Source organism: Lolium perenne, chromosome 2, assembly GCF_019359855.2.
Source record: "Lolium perenne isolate Kyuss_39 chromosome 2, Kyuss_2.0, whole genome shotgun sequence".
NCBI classification, from domain to species: Eukaryota; Viridiplantae; Streptophyta; class Magnoliopsida; order Poales; family Poaceae; genus Lolium; species Lolium perenne.
In genome coordinates, this window is record NC_067245.2 from 31,004,251 (window position 1) to 31,023,986 (window position 19,736).

The 19,736-nt window shown below is 47.5% G+C and overlaps 3 protein-coding genes across 4 annotated transcripts; 2 read left to right on the top strand and 1 right to left on the bottom strand.

Moving 5' to 3' along the window:
* Positions 1–4,355: 4,355 nt before the first annotated feature.
* On the top strand, positions 4,356–7,975 carry LOC127331700 (superoxide dismutase [Cu-Zn] 4A). Of its 2 annotated transcripts, none has more exons than XM_051357878.2 (8): positions 4,356–4,513; positions 5,129–5,216; positions 5,303–5,404; positions 5,481–5,576; positions 5,737–5,768; positions 5,877–5,952; positions 6,922–6,975; positions 7,707–7,975. In XM_051357878.2, exons 2-8 carry the CDS (start codon positions 5,141–5,143, stop codon positions 7,727–7,729), a joined length of 459 nt encoding a protein of 152 aa, XP_051213838.1. In that variant the 5' UTR covers positions 4,356–4,513; positions 5,129–5,140; the 3' UTR covers positions 7,730–7,975. The 2 variants fall into 2 exon arrangements, with proteins under 2 accessions (XP_051213838.1, XP_051213839.1); XM_051357879.2 differs by having other exon boundaries at positions 4,366–4,517.
* Positions 7,976–10,559: 2,584 nt separating this feature from the next.
* Positions 10,560–15,016, bottom strand: LOC127331698 (uncharacterized). The gene is made up of 4 exons (XM_051357877.2): positions 13,158–15,016; positions 12,331–12,486; positions 12,056–12,251; positions 10,560–11,789 (listed from the first exon to the last, which is right to left on the bottom strand). The coding sequence occupies exons 1-4, from the start codon at positions 14,766–14,768 to the stop codon at positions 11,662–11,664; spliced, it is 2,091 nt and encodes a 696-aa protein (XP_051213837.1). The 5' UTR covers positions 14,769–15,016; the 3' UTR covers positions 10,560–11,661.
* Positions 15,017–16,645: 1,629 nt separating this feature from the next.
* Positions 16,646–18,487, top strand: LOC127331701 (F-box protein At5g49610). The gene is made up of 2 exons (XM_051357880.2): positions 16,646–16,935; positions 17,081–18,487. Exon 2 carries the CDS (start codon positions 17,097–17,099, stop codon positions 18,231–18,233), a length of 1,137 nt encoding a protein of 378 aa, XP_051213840.1. The 5' UTR covers positions 16,646–16,935; positions 17,081–17,096; the 3' UTR covers positions 18,234–18,487.
* Positions 18,488–19,736: the final 1,249 nt, after the last annotated feature.

A 19,736-nucleotide genomic window follows, 5' to 3' on the forward strand; every position in this document is an offset into this window, starting at 1 on the left:
GTTGTTGAAATTATTATTTTTAATGAAGTTTACATCAACATGTTCTTCTTGTGCAACCAATGAAGCTAATGGAACATTATTAGGATCAATATTAGTCCTATCATTCACAAGCATGGACATAATAGCATCAATCTTATCACTCAAGGAAGAGGTTTCTTCGACAGAATTTACCTTCTTACCTTGTGGAGCTCTTTCCGTGTGCCATTCAGAGTAATTAATCATCATATCATCAAGAAGCTTTGTAGCCGCCCCCAAAGTGATGGACATAAAGGTACCTCCAGCAGCTGAATCCAATAAATTCCGCGAAGAAAAATTTAGTCCTGCATAGAAGGTTTGGATGATCATCCAAGTAGTCAGTCCATGTGTTGGGCAATTTTTAACCAGAGATTTCATTCTTTTCCATGCTTGTGCAACATGTTCAGTATCTAATTGTTTAAAATTCATTATGCTACTCCTCAAAGATATAATTTTAGCAGGGGGATAATATCTACCAATAAAAGCATCCTTGCATTTAGTCCAGGAATCAATACTATTCTTAGGCAGAGATAGCAACCAATCTTTAGCTCTTCCTCTTAATGAGAAAGGGAACAATTTTAATTTTATAATGTCACCATCTACATCTTTATATTTTTGCATTTCACATAGTTCAACAAAATTATTAAGATGGGCAGCAGCATCATCAGAACTAACACGGAAAATTGCTCTCGCATAACAAGATTCAAGAAAGGTGTTTAATTTCAAAGAATTCTGCTGTAGTAGCAGGTGGAGCAATAGGTGTGCATAAGAAATCATTATTATTTGTGGTTGTGAAGTCACACAACTTAGTATTTTCAGGGGTGGCCATTTTAGCAGTAGTAAATAAATCAAACTAGATAAAGTAAATGCGAGTAACTAATTTTTTATGTTTTTGATATAGTAAACGAGATAGCAAATAAAGTAAAACTAGCAACTAATTTTTTTTGTGTTTTGATATAATGCAGCAAACAAAGTAGTAAATAAAATAAGCAAGACAAAAACAAAGTAAAGAGATTGGGAAGTGGAGACTCCCCTTGCAGCGTGTCTTGATCTCCCCGGCAACGGCGCCAGAAATTTGCTTGATGCGTGTAGTTGACACGTCCGTTGGGAACCCCAAGAGGAAGGTGTGATGCGCACAGCGGCAAGTTTCCCTCAGTAAGAAATCAAGGTTTAATCGAACCAGTAGGAGTCAAGAATCACGTTGAAGGTTGATGGCGGCGGGATGTAGTGCGGCGCAACACCAGAGATTCCGGCACCAACGTGGAACCTGCACAACACAACCAAAGTACTTTGCCCCAACGAAACAGTGAGGTTGTCAATCTCACCGGCTTGCTGTAACAAAGGATTAACCGTATTGTGTGGAAGATGATTGTTTGCGTAAAACAAGAAACAAAGATTGCAAGAGATTGTATTTCAAGATAGAGAATTGGACCGGGGTCCACAGTTCACTAGAGGTGTCTCTCCCATAAGATAAACAGCATGTTGGGTGAACAAATTACAGTTGGACAATTGACAAATAAAGAGGGCATGACCATGCACATACATATTATGATGAGTATTGTGAGATTTAATTGGGCATTACGACAAAGTACATAGACCGCTATCCAGCATGCATCTATGCCTAAAAAGTCCACCTTCAGGTTATCATCCGAACCCCCTCCAGTATTAAGTTGCCAACAACAGACAATTGCATTAAGTATTGCGCGTAATGTAATCAGTAACTACATCCTCGAACATAGCACCAATGTTTTATCCCTAGTGGCAACAGCACATCCATAATCTTAGAGATTTCTGTCACTTCCCCAGATTCACGGAGACATGAACCCACTATCGAGCATAAATACTCCCTCTTGGAGTTACAAGCATCTACTTGGCCAGAGCATCTACTAGTAACGGAGAGCATGCAAGATCATAAACAACACATAGATATAAATTGATAATCAACATAACATAGTATTCTCTATTCATCGGATCCCAACAAACACAACATATAGAATTACAGATAGATGATCTTGATCATGTTCGGCAGCTCACAAGACCCGACAATTAAGCATAATGGGGAGAAGACAACCATCTAGCTACTGCTATGGACCCATAGTCCAGGGGTAGACTACTCACACATCACTCCGGAGGCGACCATGGCGGCGTAGAGTCCTCCGGGAGATGATTCCCCTCTCCGGCAGGGTGCCGGAGGCGATCTCCTGAATCCCCCGAGATGGGATTGGCGGCGGCGGCGTCTCTGGAAGGTTTTCCGTATCGTGGCTCTCGGTACTGGGGGTTTCGCGACGGAGGCTTTAAGTAGGCGGAAGGGCAGGTCAGGGGGCCACACGAGGGCCCCACACCACAGGTCGGCGCGGCCAAGGGCCAGGCCGCGCCGCCCTAGGGTGTGGCCGCCTCCTGGCCCCACTTAGTCTCCTCTTCGGTCTTCTGGAAGCTTCGTGGCAAAATAGGACCCTGGGCGTTGATTTCGTCCAATTCCGAGAATATTTCGTTACTAGGATTTCTGAAACCAAAAACAGCAGAACAAAGAATCGGCACTTCGGCATCTTGTTAATAGGTTAGTTCCAGAAAATGCACGAATATGACATAAAGTGTGCATAAAACATGTAGATATCATCAATAATGTGGCATGGAACACAAGAAATTATCGATACGTCGGAGACGTATCAGGGCCTACCACCACAACCTTATCTCCTCTGTTCTCTCTCCCGCATAACTCTCCGGCCATGGAGATGAGCAAATCTCGCCTGCGCGCTCTGTCGTCGCGCCCCAGCCACGCCACCATGCCCGCCGTCGCGCCCCAGCCACACCACCGTGCTCCTTCGCCGCGCCCTAGCCCGGCGCTTGCAGTCCTTCTCCGCCCGGAGCGCGCCCACATCACCACCTGGAGGTCGCCGCCCTTCTCCGTGTTGATGTCGTCAAGGCAGGGCCAAGCTCGTCGCGCAGCTCCGGCGGGCCCCGACTCTCTCCGACGCCGACGACAACCGGCGACGCCCTCATGTGCTCCTACTTTCCTCTCGCCGACATCCCTCTCGCCAACCTGCCCGCGCACGGACGTGTGCAAGGCCGGCGGGTAGTGCTGAGGGAAAACCGGCGAGGTGTGAGGAAGGTTTTTCAGTCATCGTCAGTCGCAACTCGCTTGCTTCCGTCGCAGGAGATGCAACAACCACCCCGACGCCAATCCCCTAGCCGGACTGCAGCTCCTTGACTAATTGCTAGTTAGCTGCTGCAAGAGGAGGGTTGGAGCTGCAAGCAGTCTCACATTGGCCTCACGACTCCGTGCTTCTCCTCCGCCGCCCCCAGGACCATGCTGCTCCCCCGCCGCCCCCACACCGTGCTGCTCCTCCGGTGGCCCCATGAATCCATGTTGCTTCTGCGCCGCCGCGCCTACACCCAGCACAAGCACGGCGCCACCGACCCGGCGATGCTACAATGGACGAGCCAGGTTGCTGCTGACGGCGGCCCTCGTTGCTGCTGACGGCGGGCCAAGTTGCTGCCCAGGGCAGCTCTCTTTGCTGCCGACGGCTTGCGACATGCATTACGTGGATTCTGCATTTTGCTGTCATATATAGATTTTAATCGTTCTATGGTTTTGCTACTAAGTATTTCCAGTGATGTATTGGGGCGAAGTCTGTTTTGATACAATAGCAAGACCTCGTCAGAGACCTTGTAAAAAATATTGTGATGCTATTTTTTTTGCTATAATTGTTTTGTTGTTTTGCTACTTTAATATAGAAATTTTTTCTGATAATATTTGGTTTTGCTACATTAGCATTTTTCTGCTACAATAACATAACTTTTTTGCTACAGCTCTCCGGCTGAACCTTTTTTGCTACCGGGAGACGTTTTTTTTTTGCTACATTCAGTAAAAGCAAATCTGACCGTCTAAGATAACCGATCCAACAGCTGACGACCCGGGGGCACGAAATCAGATCCCGGGGGACGTCCAGCAAGTTCCTTCTCAAAAGTATCTCAAATCACTTTTCTTTGCACGTTTCCTTTTGGTCAAGATTGTGGACAATTCAGTTGGGTTAACATGCCACCGGGGCAGTAGGAAGAGACAGCACAACATTTTTCTACTCGCGTGGAATCCACGCGCAACAGTTCCAAAATTAAGAAAACGAAGGGGGCAACGTGGAGGACATATCAGATGCAGATGCACAATTATCCACAGCTGCGTGGAATGCACGCGCACCAGTTCCAGAAATTTCCTCCAAATAAAATTTTGCACTTCTAAAAATTCGATGTTATTCAGTTCATCTTAAAAGAATCGCAAAATCAGTGAATTTTTTCAGAAATCAGTGAAGTTTTTAGCGAAGTGAAAATGAAACAGAAGGGGTAGGTGAAGCACGACCGCCCCTGCTCTCCTCTATTTAAGCTAGCCGGCCCTCGGTTCGAGAGTCTTCTCCTCTGCAGCATCTTCCATTCGTCAGTCATAAACCCCAAATCGGAATCGCCTTCTTCCTCAACCACTCTCGCATCACAGGGGTCACCTGAGGTAGGTACCGCTCGAATCCCCTCTCCTGGCATCTAGGGTTGCGAATTTGCTTCCGTTCGACCGGATCGATCTGCGTTCGCCGCTTCCCGGTTCCGCCGGAGTAGGTTTTTCTTGGATCTGTAGTCGCCGGTGCGTCTCGGTAGGATCTGATTCGGCCGCGCTCTCGTGGTGTCCCGATCCGCGCTCGTTCGTACGCAGTTGTGCTCGGTGTTGGTAGCGGAACGTATATCACTGCTAGTAAGTGTTTGAGGCGTTGGAGTTGGAGCATGCGGCGATCTGGTTGTGGGGAGTGCTCCGGATTTGGGTTCTAGATGGTTCGGGGAAGTGGAATGTTCCGTACGGCTCAGTTAGAACTTTTAGCACCTTGTTAATTTCCTTCCTTTGCTGTACTAGTATGTCAACTGTGTTGAGCCCTACTGTCATAGTATTTGCTGATGTTCTGTTTCTGAACTTGAGAAATCACATAGCTACTTAACTAGGAATGGCAGGGGTGAGGAAGAGTTGGTGATTTTCCAGTTAAATCTAGAACTGCACTATACTAATTGCAAAGCTTCATGATCTGCTTTTGTTGCAACACCGCTGGCTGGTTTACCATGTCTTCTCGCCTGATTGCAGAACACATCGACAATGGTGAAGGCTGTATGCGTGCTTTCCGGCAGTGAGGGTGTCAAGGGAACCATCTTTTTCACCCAGGAGGGAGATGGTAATTGTACAACCATGCTTTGAGAGCCTCTGCATTTCCATCCTTACGTGTTCGTTGGGTGTAATCGATTGTTTGTTGTCTATTAGGCCCGACCACCGTGACAGGAAGCGTCTCTGGACTGAAGGCAGGGCTCCATGGGTTCCATGTGCACGCTCTTGGTGACACCACCAATGGCTGCATGTCAACTGGTACCTAAATTTCTTCTTCCCCCCTTTCAGCAACGAATTATGCTGTGCTTATTGGTGCGATTGTTTTCTTTTGTAGGACCACACTTCAACCCCGCTGGTCATGTGCATGGGGCACCAGAGGATGAAATCCGCCATGCTGGTGATCTTGGAAACGTGACAGCTGGAGAGGATGGTACTTTTGTTACTCCTATTCTTGCCTCACTTTGATTCCTTTATGTTGGACGTATATTTATGCTTTCTCTCGAAATTAGGCAGCTTTGTTTCATAAAAATTAATGCCGCATTGTGTGTATAATGCATAACCTCACTGACAATTTACTTCTTGGTTCCCAGGTGTTGCTCCCATCAATGTTGTTGACAAGCATGTGAGTTATATTTCTTTTCTCCCTGTAAACATATTTATATTGTCTCTTTTCTTGTTGTTTGGGTTTTAACACAGTTCATTGGATATCAATTATAATTTTTGAACACAGATCCCCCTTACTGGACCACATTCAATCATTGGCCGTGCTGTTGTTGTCCATGGTGATGCTGATGATCTTGGCAAGGGTAATGCTACCGAAAAACTGGAATCATACATTTTATTGTCTACCTTGGCATGATGCTTTGTCAGATTAGAATGATGTTATTCTTTCAGGATTCCTGAAGTAGTTGCACTCGTGTTATGTTATATGTGTAGCAAGGATCATAATCATGAATTCATAATTTAGGAGTTAGTGTGAACAGTCAGGGAACTCTAATCTACTTCTGGATAAACCTGTTTAGAGATTTATATTGAAGAAAACTTTGTGATGGTTTCTATAACTGTATCTTAAAATCTAATAACTGAGCTAATATTTGATTTCATCTTGCTTCCCTGATGCAACACATAAAATTGTATTCCATCAAATGTCTCTAGGGACGAGCGCAACAGTATTTTAGGTTTTTGGCATACAGTGTAGATGCTATGATTTATGTTATGCTCTTTAGCAACTGAACATTTGCTCAGCTTAATTGATGCTGGGGTTGCTTTGGGAAAATCCAAGATAAGTGAAAACTTCCACCTGAATGTCCAGATTTGTTTGATTGGCTGTGTCCAGTATTTTGCAGGCCATGGTGACATCAGTTCAGACATATGTTATTTCGATTTAGTTTAAAGGAACCAGTCCAGTCCATCATGTTATGCTACAGTTATATGAACATATTGTCTAGCTTGAAGTTGAGAACTCATATTACTTCACAAAAGGAACTCTTTATGTTAGAAGTTGTACAGATGTTTTTTCCATTTGCGCAACTGTGTTACATTCGGTCTGCTTTATTTAGAGCATTTGATTATTTATGTTGGTTTATGGTAATGTTATATCAGCTAGCCAATCATCCTGTGCTTCCACATCAATATGTAAATCATTTGCTTGCTATTAAATTCTATACTTCCATCTAGAATCTGTTAATTCTATTTAGAACATAGCATGCCCTTGCATCAATTTTGGTAGAGGCAATGAAACAACTGTAACCAATACTGATCCTGTTGTATTTCAGGCGGACATGAGCTTAGCAAGAGCACTGGAAACGCTGGTGCACGTGTTGCTTGCGGTAAGTTATACTCCCTCCATTCACTAATATAAGATGTTGTAGCTTTTTGTAGATTCATCTACTTTGCTATCTAGTCTATTTTTAGTCGGAAATGCAATTTTGATCTCAGGTGCATATGCTCCTGCTATAGAGAAAAACATTTTAAAATATCCAAAAAATACGAACACAAATTTCACGCGTATATGTCAACAATCCATATGTGTATGCCAAGTTTCGCGCGAAACCGATAGGTTTTGTGTCCTGTGTAAAAATGACAAGCAAAACATCTTGTGAAGAGCTTATATTTAGCACCAAATTTTAATTTTTTTACACATGACACAAAAAGTATCGATTTTTTTGTGAAACGACTTTGCAAACACATAGAACATCAAGATGTATCCATAACATTTTTTATCGGAATTTTTTGACATTATATAATATGTTGAAATTTAATTTTAAAAACCAGGAGCATGTGCTCCCGGGAGCAGAAACAGCATGTCCATTTTTAGTGGAGTATATAGATTCACTCATTATGTTATGTATCTAGCTCACTTCAAAATGTCTAAAACATCTTATATTTGTTTACGGAGGGAGTATATTCTTGTGGTACTACCTTTTGTTTGCTCCACCCTGGTTTAGTTGACTCTCATTCCGTCTTGCCGAATTGTTAGTTGCTACTTTCGTGTAGCTTGATTCATAGAAACCTTGTTCATTTTTGTCTTCTCTTATGATCTCATGCTCCTTGTTTCCAGGGATCATCGGGCTCCAGGGCTAGAGGCTGTCTTCACTTGCCAACGCCGTACAGATCTGGGCACTTTCAGAATACAGACTTGCATTAGCTATTTTAAATAAGCACCTGATCAGTGATTGCGGATTAGTGTGCCTCATTCGCCTCATTCCATATATTTGCCACTCTGAACATTTCATCACTTCCATTTGCCTTCTAAGTGCGTTTGATGGGGACTGTTCTGTAAAGTACTTGTGGATCTGCTGTTATTTACTTCAGGCATTATCATGGCTACGCTCTTAGTTTTTTAGAAACCAGAGATCTCATTTTATGCCATACTCCCTCTGTTCCTTAGGATACGGTGCAAAAATTCTGGCTTATGGAGTATAGGGTTTGCATTTTATTTGCCCCATCGGAAACGTGGGCGTTATCGTGATGCTTCATCCACAGTGGGCAAATACGCTTTGGGCGCGTGAGCCCTTTGGCTCGGCCAACAAAAATCACCCCGTTTGGTTGCCTGTAAGACTTCCGTGTTGTGCCTCAACTGGTTCTCAAAGCACTTCTGGGATAGGCCCTAGAGGAACGCCTGAATCTGGGATCAGGCCTGTTGTCATGGAATTTTGCACGCCCGCGTGCAACGGTTATACGCGTGGAGGAGCGCGTAGTCTTGGTCTTTGCTGCCTACTTCCACTCATCGCTTCGTTCTTCTCTCTCCTCATTCACTCACAGATAGCATCGTCCTGTCCCATCAACCGCCATCATGGCTTCCTCATCTCCTACTTCCACTCATCGCTTCGTTCTTCTCTCTCCTCATTCACTCACAGATAGCATCGTCCTGTCCCATCAACCGCCATCATGGCTTCCTCATCTCCTCCACCTCCTCCATCCTCTCCACCACAGACGCCATCATGGCTTCCTCATCTCCTCCACCTCCTCCATCCTCTCCACCACAGACGGATCTAGCTGCCATCCTCTCCACCACAGACGGATCTAGCCGTGGCCACCCGGTCCAATGAGGCGCTAATGCGCCTCGTCTGCGAGTATGAGGCTGGAGGCGGCGACTCGGCGGCGATGATCGATGCTGGCCGCGTGCCGGTGATGAATCGACCATCGCCGTTCGCGAGCATGAGGCCCGTCGGTGTCGCAACCTGGAGCGCCGCCGTCCTGGCTCTTCGAGCCGTCGGGATTTGACCGGCGGATCCGTCGGGGACGGGGTTTTTTCCCGTCCCCACTAGGGTTTCCGACGGCAAGGGCGGCCGCAATGGCGAGCGGTGCACCGGGCTCCAGCAGGGAGATGGAGCCCCCGTCGGGGTTGCGTCCACCCCGATGCAGCCGGCGATGCCATGGGGCAAGCCGCGTCCGCCTGCCCCCTATGGCGCGCCTGCCGTCCCGCCGCCGCCAAGGTTCACCCGACCTCGTGCTCGGTGCCAGATGACAGCACCATCGGCGCCCGGCTTCCCGATCGTTGCACCGCGGCCGGACCCGAGGACGTACTTACCGGCTACGCCGCCTCCCCCTCCACCGGGATTTGCTCCTCTTCCTCCTTAGAGTGGGGCGCTGGCGATCCACCCAATCGTAAGTACCTTGACTCAATCTTCTTGTCGCTTGTTTACGTCGACTAGATGACATTGTAGATGTGAATGTACATAGGATTCATTGCAATGTGCTTATGCTTGCCATGCCAAGCTCAAGCACAAGTCTATGATGGTGCTTGAGCTTGGCATTGCCATTTTCCATGACATTGCTTGGATGCCAAGCTCAAGCAGCTGGCAATGTCATTGTCTGCTTGTGCTTGTCCATGCCATTGCCTACTTCTGATTGTGCATGCCATTGTCTACTTGTGCTTGTGCATGCCATTGCCTGCTTGTGATTGTCCATGCCATTGTCTGCTTGTGCTTGTGCATGTCATTGCCTGCTTGTGCTTGTCCATGCCATTTTGTCTGCTTGTGCTTGTCAATGCCATTGCATGCTTGTGATTGTGCATGTCATTGTCTGCTTCTGATTGTCCATGCCATTGCCTTGTTAAGCTTGACATAGCTTCCTTGCGCGTGTGCAGAACTGGCCCTTCCTGGAATACTTCTCGGACGGGCCCATACTGGACGCTGTCGACTATGCCGTCCGTGTGCAGCTGCGTGATCCCAACGCAGCGTTCATGGAAGCCCACCAGCAGATCACAGCGCCGAGGCATCACACCGGTCGTCCTGCTGACATGTGGCACCATGCCAATCCGCGTCTTCCGGCGTTCTTCATCCAGGTGGAGATTCAGGACCTCCGTGCCCTCGCCGTCCCGCCGTATATGGAGAAGCCCTCATCAGGAAGTACAAGCTCAAGAACAATGCCCCCCCCCCCCCCCTGTGAAGGTCAGCTTTTGTACTTGGGCGACTGTTGCGCGTGGAAGGTGCAGCTGCAGTGGACAGGGCAGCGCGTCGGGTTTATCAAGTCCTGGAGTGAGTTCTGCGCCAGGATTTTGCTGCACGTCGACGACACGCTCGTCTTCACCCCTCGGGACGACGGCTTCAAGTTCGCCGTCTTCAGGAAGGAAACGTCCTGCTCCAGCGTCTTCGGCTGCAAGAGGCGCCACGAGAGGCCTTTTGCTGATCCTCGCCATTAAGGTGCTGCTGCTCCATCGCTGCCTATGTTAAAGTCTGATCATGTTACTTGTGCTGGCCTCTAGGAGGCTGATAAACACTACTTTTATGCATATCTCGCTGTTGTGCTGGCCTCTAGGAGGCGTTTGAACACTGCTTTTGGACCTGAAGAGTCTGCCCCCAGGTTTAGGCAACCGTCTTACCACTGACGCTAGATTAGGACCTGTGAAGTACTTTATTCGTTGTGTATAAGTGTTTGTTGTTCTTATGATCGTGTTTGAGCTATTTGTGTGCCGTTATATGATGGTAAGGTTACCATATTTGAATGTGGTGAGGAGAATCTGTTGTTAGGATGCCCAAAATAGCAACCAAACATATGTGATGTGGCTGAACATAGATGAAACGCTGTGTACAAGCATCCAAACAATTTGCAACTCTGTTCGGACCGGTGCAGCACAGGCTACCAAACGATAGGCCAAAAGTGGCCGGCGGCCCGTTCGCGCAGGGCGCCCATCTCGCTGCGCCAGTGGTGCACGATTTCAGCCCAGGCAACCAAACGCGCCCTTTGTGATGAGATCAGTCAAACCTCGAGTTCTGGAGTACCTAAACTGTAACAAATACCGATTGCCACATAGATGGGATGTGATTTGCGAGAGATTTGATGAAGATGGAAGGAACTTGTTTTTGCAGTGAAGAGCAGCCAAACGATTTTGACAACTTGCCTGTAACCGGCGTTGTTCAGCTAACCCAGCGTGCAGGTGTTGAGGTTGTACTCGGGAGTAATTCTTCACAGAAGTAAGCCAACAAGAAATTGTTCTGCATTGTTGTAACTTGGATGTGTTCTGCATTGTTCTAACTTGTGGAACAACTTAGTGGCAAGCAATTAAGCTAAGTTTTACCGGGCATGTGATGTACCAAAGATGTCGATGCTATTGGGAGTTTGCTCTTGAGAAACCCAGGCGGTGGCTTAACCCTGGCCGGTTGTTCCACTAATTCACCAGAGCCTGGGGAGTACGTTTCCACCTACCTACAGGCCGTAGTTTCTCCCATCTTGTGCAAGAATGCAGGCCATCACTGACCTAACTATCTGTTCACAGGGCGCTACATCCTTGCCCGTTCATGTGCGTTTGACTTCACACGAATGCATCTTGTGTACTCCTGAAAGAAGCACCCCTTTTGACAAGGCGAGCAATGCATCTCAGAGTTTGTAACTATATCTTGCGCAACATTCTCGACATCCTGAAAACAATACGATTCCATCCTGAAAACAATATGATTCCATGTTTTCATGAGTCATAACCAGAAGATAGCATATCAGGTGTCTGGCTGCGACACTCTGAAACAACATCCAAGCAAGGACCACTTATACCCCCTCCAGGAGGAGATCAATGTTCAACGCCTAATCTCGGTCACCAGGGTAGATCTTTCCAAGAATTTGACAAACTTCGTGTTAGTCCATTTTGGCCCGAACAACATCAGTTGGTGCAAGGCTTCCTTTGTCAGCTCCTGGGCACGGAGATCTGGTAGAAATATCAGGAGTGGATGAGTGTCGGTTAGGACAATCTACGAAGCAACACATTTAAATTGACTTCTCATTTAACAGAATAATGACAGTGTGGCTCATGCTATATGCCCATTAAACATATATTTAGCATTTCAGGAATAAGATATTATGCGTCGTACATCTGTCAGCAACTAGCATAACATATAAACGCGTGATAGTAATACTCATATCGCAAGACCGCAAGTAAATACAAATGGTATATGAAGAGAAGGTATGACTCACAAGCACTCCCACTCCGACGGACCAAAATCTTCTCGAGGGGTATACCATTTGCAATGAACAAGTTCGCCAACTTATGGACTCTCGAATCATCATTTGAGCATTTGATCTTCACGATCTGAAGGTCTTTGCAAGTAAATGATCTTCCCTGTAGTTTGATACCTGTTTGCAATGCCTTTCTGCTCCTTATGTCGAAGTTCTTTTGCAGATCAAAAAAGTAGTTATTAAGCCTGTGATCAGGTATAAATACACAGAACCATGGATGAATATACACATACCAATTTAAGTTGGAGAAAAAGCCTCTCTATATTAGGTGAATGCTGCAGCAGGAAAATTACTGCATCGAAATCAGAAGCCATGCACCATTCACCAAGGGACAGGGTCCTCAGGTTGCTAAAAGTTGGACACCTTTTCAATTCCCTACTCAGAACCACCTTCATATTGCACAAAAATAAATAATATATTCCATAAAGAACAACAGTAATTTGAATCAACCCATATTCTACACACTGCATACAAGTGGCTTATTTATTATTTATAGAAGAAAACAAACATGCCACGTTAAAAAGGAGAAAACCAACAACCATATAGTTATGTAATATTAGAGGATTAGCACATACAGTCACAATACGATTCATCTCTTTTACTGGTACAAAATTATGTAAATGGAAATTCACTTAGACTAGTACAAGACTCGAGATATGTTATACTGACTACTGAGTATAGAATAGTATAAAAACAGTAAGCTTATGAACAGGTACACTATTGAAATAATAATAATAAACAATCATACATAATTATCTCCATAAATAAAATATGGCCCCAAAGGTATCCACTTCCATATCTAACTGATTCACCCTTTCCACTGTACGATGAAGTGAAGTACAAGAACTGTTTTTCATTTGAAGAGGTTTTGATACTACTGGAGAGGCAAAGGTAAGAAATGTGCATAAAGAACATCGTGTGTTCTGGTGGAAGGAACAGAGGCAAACATGAGAGAAATGATCTTGTAAAAGTAAATGGCTAATGTCAAGGAAACAAGGTAAGCATACTGAAAGAGACAGAGAGAGAGAGAGAGATCAGCAAAAGATGGTGGCAGCTATACCTCTCCAGCATCAGTTAACAATCCCAAACTTGTAACATTTGAAAGACTCCGAAGAATGTTTTGGCCACCCAAATATTCACTATCATTGATTTCATAGCTATGATAGTTGGCATCTTTACTAGAACTCTGACTGCCAGCATGGTAAATGTGTTTTGCCTCTTTTGCAATCTCACTGTACTCATAGGTATTGTCATCACTGTCCATATCACTATCATGGCCATTGTCCTTGTGACCACCACACCCATATCCAATGTTAGAATCATTAGTGTTATCCGAACCATCTTCCTCATCAGTGTTTTCTTCAAAACTATCATCTTCACTGATGCATCCAAAATCATTGTCATTCTTATAGTTATCTCTCTTAGCAGTAATTTCGTTATCACCGCCTTCATCATCAGTAGTTTCATCACAACCCTCCTGATCACCGATGAGTTCAAAACGACAATTGCAACCATCGTCATCATCATAACTGGTTTCATCACAATCCTCTTGATCAATGATGTGTTTATAACCACAATTGCAACCATCATTATCAGCGGTTTCATCACAGTCCACTTTATCATTGATGTTTTCAGAACCACCACTGGTATTATCATCATCAGTGGTTTCATCGCTATCCTCTTCATTAGTGATGTGTTCAGAACCATGATTGCTATTATCACGGTTATCAGCAGTCTCATCAGAATCCTTTTGATCAATGATGTGTTCAGGACCATCACCACCATCATCATCATCGGTAGTTTCGTCAGAATCCTCTTGATCAGTAATGTGTTCATCATCATCATCATCAGTGGTTTCATCATAAGCATCATCCTCACTGATGTCATCTCTCAAGAAATAGTCGTCGACTATGATAGTTCCAGTGACCAGTGACCCTAGGTGCTTTAATAGTGGAACCCGGCCGTAAGGCATGATGAGGCGCAGATGTACGAGGTTCGGAGCAGCAACCGAGAAGTCCCTGTCGATCTTGCATTTGAGCATGACTAAAGTCTTCAAAGAAGCAGAGACAATCTCATCACCCGTGACTAAGCAATCCTTAAGATCGAGTTCCTCCAAACATGTGCAACTAGAAGAGAGCTGCCCAAGGATCCTGTGGTCAAGCCTGGCATAGGACAGCTTCAAGATCTTGAGGTGGCAGGAGACGAAGGAGACGCCCTTCAACAGCGCAGGGAATCTGCGATGTCCGACAACATGAATGACCCGCGCATTGTGCTCCATGGAAACACTGATCCAGCGTGAACTGTCGTCATCAGAGAAGGCCCCCATCATCTCGCTCGACTGCAGGCGGAGCGTGTCCACGGGCACCGACGCGTTGCGGGAGAGGAAGAGGCGGGAAACGAAGCCGCGCAGATGGTCTGGCGCGAAGTCGCGGGTGGAGTAGCGCGTGCGCAGGTCGAGGCAGGTCGCGGACGCCCAGAGGTGGCGCCACCGCCGCGCGAGCACGCAGGTGCGCACCACCTCCCACGCCCTCAGGGACGATAGGATGTGGTGCAGCAGGTCGTCCGGGAGAGCGCTGAGGTGGTCGGCCGCCTCGCCTCCGGAGTGGGACGCCGTCTCGCCCGCGGCGCCGCCCGGTACCAAGAGCTCGGTGGCTGCCTGGGTCGGGCACATTTCGTCGAACAGGTGGCGTGCTGCACTTGTCGCAGGACAGGTGGTGGCGGAAAATCGCAGGGGGAAATAGATCGAAGCCACAGATGAGATACGGAGTTGTTGTCGCTTCTCAGAAATCAAAAGCTTTTGAGGATGGAGGCGACCGCATGTCGGCTTTCTCGGTGTGGAGCGGCTGCCTATCCAATCATTTTCGAGTGTTCGGAATTTGGACAGGAACTGGCTTTTGGCACATGGTCACTTCGTGTGTTACGCATGTCCGATGGTCATTTCGGACGCCCAAACGGATATGTTGGTTCCGTTTGCGTTGGCCAAATGGTCGAAATCGTTCGCACGCCCGTTTACGGTGGGTGGCTCCAGTGGAACAACGCATAATTTTTTCCCATACATAAAGTCATAGTTTACATTAATAAAAAACATAAAAAAGGTACTGGTCGTCGTCGCTGACGAGTTCGATAAACTCCGGCGTCGGACATGGAAGCTGGTACACCGGCGGTGGAGGAGGTAGGGCAGGCTGCGGCAACTGCGGCCAGGCCGTCGCCTGCGCAGGAGGCTGTGGTGAAGGTGGCCAGGGATCCCAGGCCGGAGCAGCAGCCGGAGCGCGGTCGCTCGAACGCGTCGGTGTGGTCGGAGGAGTCGCCGGTCTACCCTGCAGCAGCGCGGACTCGCGGAGCTGGATTGCGAGACCGTCCCACAAAGCAACCTCGTTGAGCTCGTCGCGCTCGCTGTTGGCCAGTGCCATGGCAATGGCAATGGCCTCCTCCTCGGTAATGTCCGGCGGCTGGGTCTCCGGATCCCACGCCAGCCCGCCGTCGTCGTGGTCGTACTCTGCGCGCTCCACCTACTCGTCCTCGTCCTCCTGGTCGTTCTCCTCTTCTTCCGCAGCGATCTCGCGGTCGAAGTACTCGACGTCCCCGAGGTAGCCAACGCGGCGGCACGCGTCGAACTCCCTAGTTCCGAAGGAGATCCAGTTGTAGGAGTTGAGCGCGTACGCCGGATCTTCTTGGAGATCCGGCGGCAAGATGGCTCGGCGGCGGCGCACCTCGTCCCAGCGCTCTCAGAGTTGAGGTACTAGCCTTCTCCAGGCAGGTTTGCGTCCGGCCATGGCACCGACTGGTTTTCCTCCGAAAGGAGGCGCGCGATGTCGATGTGGACGTACGCCCGATCTTCTCCAGCTGCGCCGCCCTTCGTCCTTTCCGCTCCACCATCGACATCTTCCGGCGCAGAAAGTCTTGATGCCACTGATCATCGGTCCAGCCTTCCGGCTTCTTCTTCGGAGCCGGCACCTTCCGTGGCTTTGTGAAGGGCGCCTTTGCCCCTTTCGTCTCATTGCACAGCGGCTTCTTAGCCGCTTTCTTGGCTATTTTTTTGGGGGCAGTCGGCGGCGCCATGGATGGGGATAGGGTGGCGGCGGGAGGAACAGCGTAGCGACGGCGGGAGGAGAAATGAATCGGCGGGATAGGTCAAATGTGTTGGAATGGCAGAAATGTGCGGCGGGAGAGGCGCGATGTGGCGGGAGAGGCGCGATTAGGAGGGAGCGGTGGACGAATTTTTCATGTGCCGCTGACGTGTCGGTCCCGCCACGCCTCACCTCGCTTTTCGGTGTGTCTAACATCCCCGGAACGTTTCCTGTGTAGCGGAGACGGGCTCGTGGCGCCGGACACCGTAACGGACCGCCGAACAAAAATCGGACGGTTGGGACTTTCTTTTTTCAGCGCGCAAGCGATTTGGGGATGCAAGTGAAGATGGTTAGAATCCCAAAGTGCTATTAGAAGGACCGGTAGTGATGCTCGAACAGTCTAATCACTATGCGTGGTTGGGCCTAGGTGCAGAACTATTTTTCAGTAATGTGGTCGGTCGCTCGAAGTCCGTTGGGCAGAGGATCATCCAGTCAAAGTTTTGCTTCTCTCCCCTCATCAATACCTGCCTACACTGCAAACCTGAAAAGGCTACACAGCTCGTCTAGTCCCATCGACCTGCGCAGCACTTCACACCGGCAATCACATCCCCCTCCTCACATCCTCCTTCGCCAATACTAGTTCACATCCGGATTTCCGTTGGCAAGGGCCCGAGTGGACGGCTCATTGATTTGCTCGTCTTCTCGTGCAGAGACGACGGGAACGCCGTCGCGTCGGAAGTCGCCGCCGCCCTTGCTCGACCGTGCTCCAGAGTAAATCCTCTAGGCCCAGTCTTTCCATTCTTTCTTTTAAGCCGGCAGATCTAAGCAGTTCTTTCTTGCGCCGAATCCGTCGCCCCATCTGCAATTTGTATTACGTCGTACCAATGTTTACTTGTTCTTTTTTCCCCTTTACCAGCGATCGAGCGGTTAGCATGCCGGACAGCAGCGGCGCGACCGTTTTCGATGACCTGCCGGAGTGGCTTGTCGTCGACGAAATCCTCTTCCGGTTGCCCCCAAGGGACATACTCCGCTGCCGCGCCGTCCGCAGGTCGTGGCGCAGCGGCACTTCCACCGACAAGTTCATCCTCGACCACCACCGCCGCCAGCCCTCGCTCCCCATCATCGAACACCAGAAGGGCATCTGCCGCCTCCCCGTTCCCAGTGGCGCCGGTGATAAAAAGATACGGCCCTTCGTCCGGTACACCCCTGTTACCAGAATCGATGTTATGCACCACGGCGCTTGTGACGGCCTCCTCATCCTGTCACTCCAACACGATTTCTACATCTGCAACCCAGCTACCCACATGTGTGCTTCTCTGCCACGTCCTCCACTCCGACCAGGCATCGGCTCGGTCAGCGTAGTCGCCTTCTACCGGCACCCCACATCTGGAGAGCACCGGGTGCTGTGGGCGGTGTACTCAATAGGCATCATGAGCCTAGCCGTGGTTGAACCGCCTGATTACTTCGTCCTCACGGTGGGATCAGACCAGCCAAGACTAATCCAGTGGCCGACAGTTTCAGAACAAGGGTATCCTGCTGCTGAGTCCTCCATTTGCCCACCGGTGCATCATCGTGGTAGCCTGCACTGGGCAATGGGTCGCAGCATTACGGTATTCGACACCGTAGCTGAGATATTCCGCCAGATGAGCCGTCCGGCACAGCTGGGCGATATGGTGTCATTGCTGGACATGGGTGGCGCCCTTGCTTTGTCAAGCACCACCTGTGAATTCGTCACCCTAGATGTCTGGGTGTTGCAGGACTATGACGCCGAGACCTGGGGCTTCCAGTACCGGATTAACTTGCGAGCTATGGTGGCAGCGCCGCCACTTAATCTGCGGGCGGATTTTGTCCCAAGGATGGTTGCGGAGCTGCTGATCCAGATGGGTTGGCATCTGTTCCGCTGTGACATCGATGGTAAATTTCTAGGAAATGTTGAAATCGAAGAGCATGAAAACTACCTCACACTTACTAAGCATCGCCTCCAAGAGAGCATGATTTCGCTTGCGTTGTTTGAGAGGCAAGAACAAGAGGCTGTGAACAATGTGCCTCCATTCCTCATAGTGATGTAAGATGCCTTGGACTCCCCTTCGTGTCTTGGACTCCCATTGTTTGATGTGCCATCAATTGGAGCAGCTATCTAATCCTGTAGTATGAGCCATGTCTTTTGTTCTTAGTTTCTAGTGCTACTAGTAGAACTGAACAATTTGGATGACAGAAGTACCACTTCTGCCATTATCATTTGGTGCTTGTTATGCTATCATATGGATCATGTTATTGTCTTGGAACAATGGATTATCTATGCTATACAACTGTTATACTCGTCTCCCTTGTTTCATTTCAGTTTGCATTATTAAAAAGCACGATATTTGTTCTGTCCTACATGAGAAGTCGTGGTATGTAGCTTACTATTTTGATCTTTCATGTTCAGTATACAATTCTGCTGAAAACAGCGTTAGTCCGTGTTAGTTGCATCCAAAATACACAAATTAGAGGCAAAACAATAGCAAAAGTGTTCGGGAAAGTAGATACTTTTTGGACGTATCAACTCCCCCCAAGCTTAGCTTATTGCTTGTCCTCAAGCAATTCAGTTAACAATTGAGCGATAAAAGAACTTTCACGAACACATTTGTTCATATGATGTAAATATTCTCATGCCATGGCTAATACTTAGGCAGTTCATAATAAGATACATGCAAATAAGATCATCTAATAGCTATGTCAATCATGGAAAGGTACCAACAATTAATAATAAGCATCATGAATCATGTATATAAGCAGGATTGCAATGTTCATAAAAGAGTATGATAGAGTGGTATCTCGCTTGCCCATATTTGATCAGCAAAACATAAATGCTCAGGCACCTCTGAAGTTCATAGAAAGACTAGAAATAGTGATTGTCAAAGATAAAAGCATCAAAGTTATACCACAATCAATCATATTTTGAGACAAGCATATTACACTAAGAATGACAGTTGTGCTCTCAAGAAAGTACTCAAAGAAAGGATGGAGACTCAATGTAAAAGTAAAAGATTGACCCTTCGCAGAGGGAAGCAGGGATTAACATGGGCTAGAGCTTTTCATTTTTATAAAGACAGAAGTAAAATGGTTTTGAGAGGTGTTTGTTGTTGTCAACGAATGGTAATGGGCACTCTAACTACCTCATCAACCGGACTTTCAAGAGCGGCTCCCATGAAATTTTATTTTTGGGTGGCACTCCTTCCAACCTTGCTTTCATAAACCATGGCTAACCGAATCCTCGGGTGCCTGCCAACAATCTCATACCATGAAGGAGTGCCTTTTTATTTTAGTTTTATTTAGATGACACTCCTCCCCACCTTTGCTTTCTCAAGCCATGGCTAACCGAATCCTCGGGTGCCGACCAACAATCACATACCATGGAGGAGTGTCTATTTGTAAATTTATGAAAGTTAGTTAATTGGGGCTGGGAACCCCGTTGCCAGCTCTTTTTGCAAATTTATTGGATAAGTGGATGTGCCACTAGTCCATTGGTGAAAGTCCGTCCGGAGTAAATGACAAGATCGAAAGATAAACACCACATACTTCCTCATGAG

What these genes read in the sequence shown, in the direction of transcription:
- LOC127331701 (XM_051357880.2), top strand. Translation starts at nt 17,097, where the DNA reads ATGCCGGACAGCAGCGGCGCGACCGTTTTCGATGACCTGCCGGAGTGG.
- LOC127331700 (XM_051357878.2), top strand. Translation starts at nt 5,141, where the DNA reads ATGGTGAAGGCTGTATGCGTGCTTTCCGGCAGTGAGGGTGTCAAGGGA. An exon ending in TGCTGATGATCTTGGCAAGG is followed by an intron (nt 5,953 to 6,921) that starts GTAATGCTACCG and finishes GTTGTATTTCAG; the next exon opens with GCGGACATGAGCTTAGCAAG. An exon ending in TGGTGCACGTGTTGCTTGCG is followed by an intron (nt 6,976 to 7,706) that starts GTAAGTTATACT and finishes CCTTGTTTCCAG; the next exon opens with GGATCATCGGGCTCCAGGGC.
- LOC127331698 (XM_051357877.2), bottom strand. Translation starts at nt 14,768, where the DNA reads ATGTGCCCGACCCAGGCAGCCACCGAGCTCTTGGTACCGGGCGGCGCC. An exon ending in TGTTAACTGATGCTGGAGAG is followed by an intron (nt 12,487 to 13,157) that starts GTATAGCTGCCA and finishes TGCAATATGAAG; the next exon opens with GTGGTTCTGAGTAGGGAATT. An exon ending in TTTTTCTCCAACTTAAATTG is followed by an intron (nt 12,252 to 12,330) that starts GTATGTGTATAT and finishes GATCTGCAAAAG; the next exon opens with AACTTCGACATAAGGAGCAG.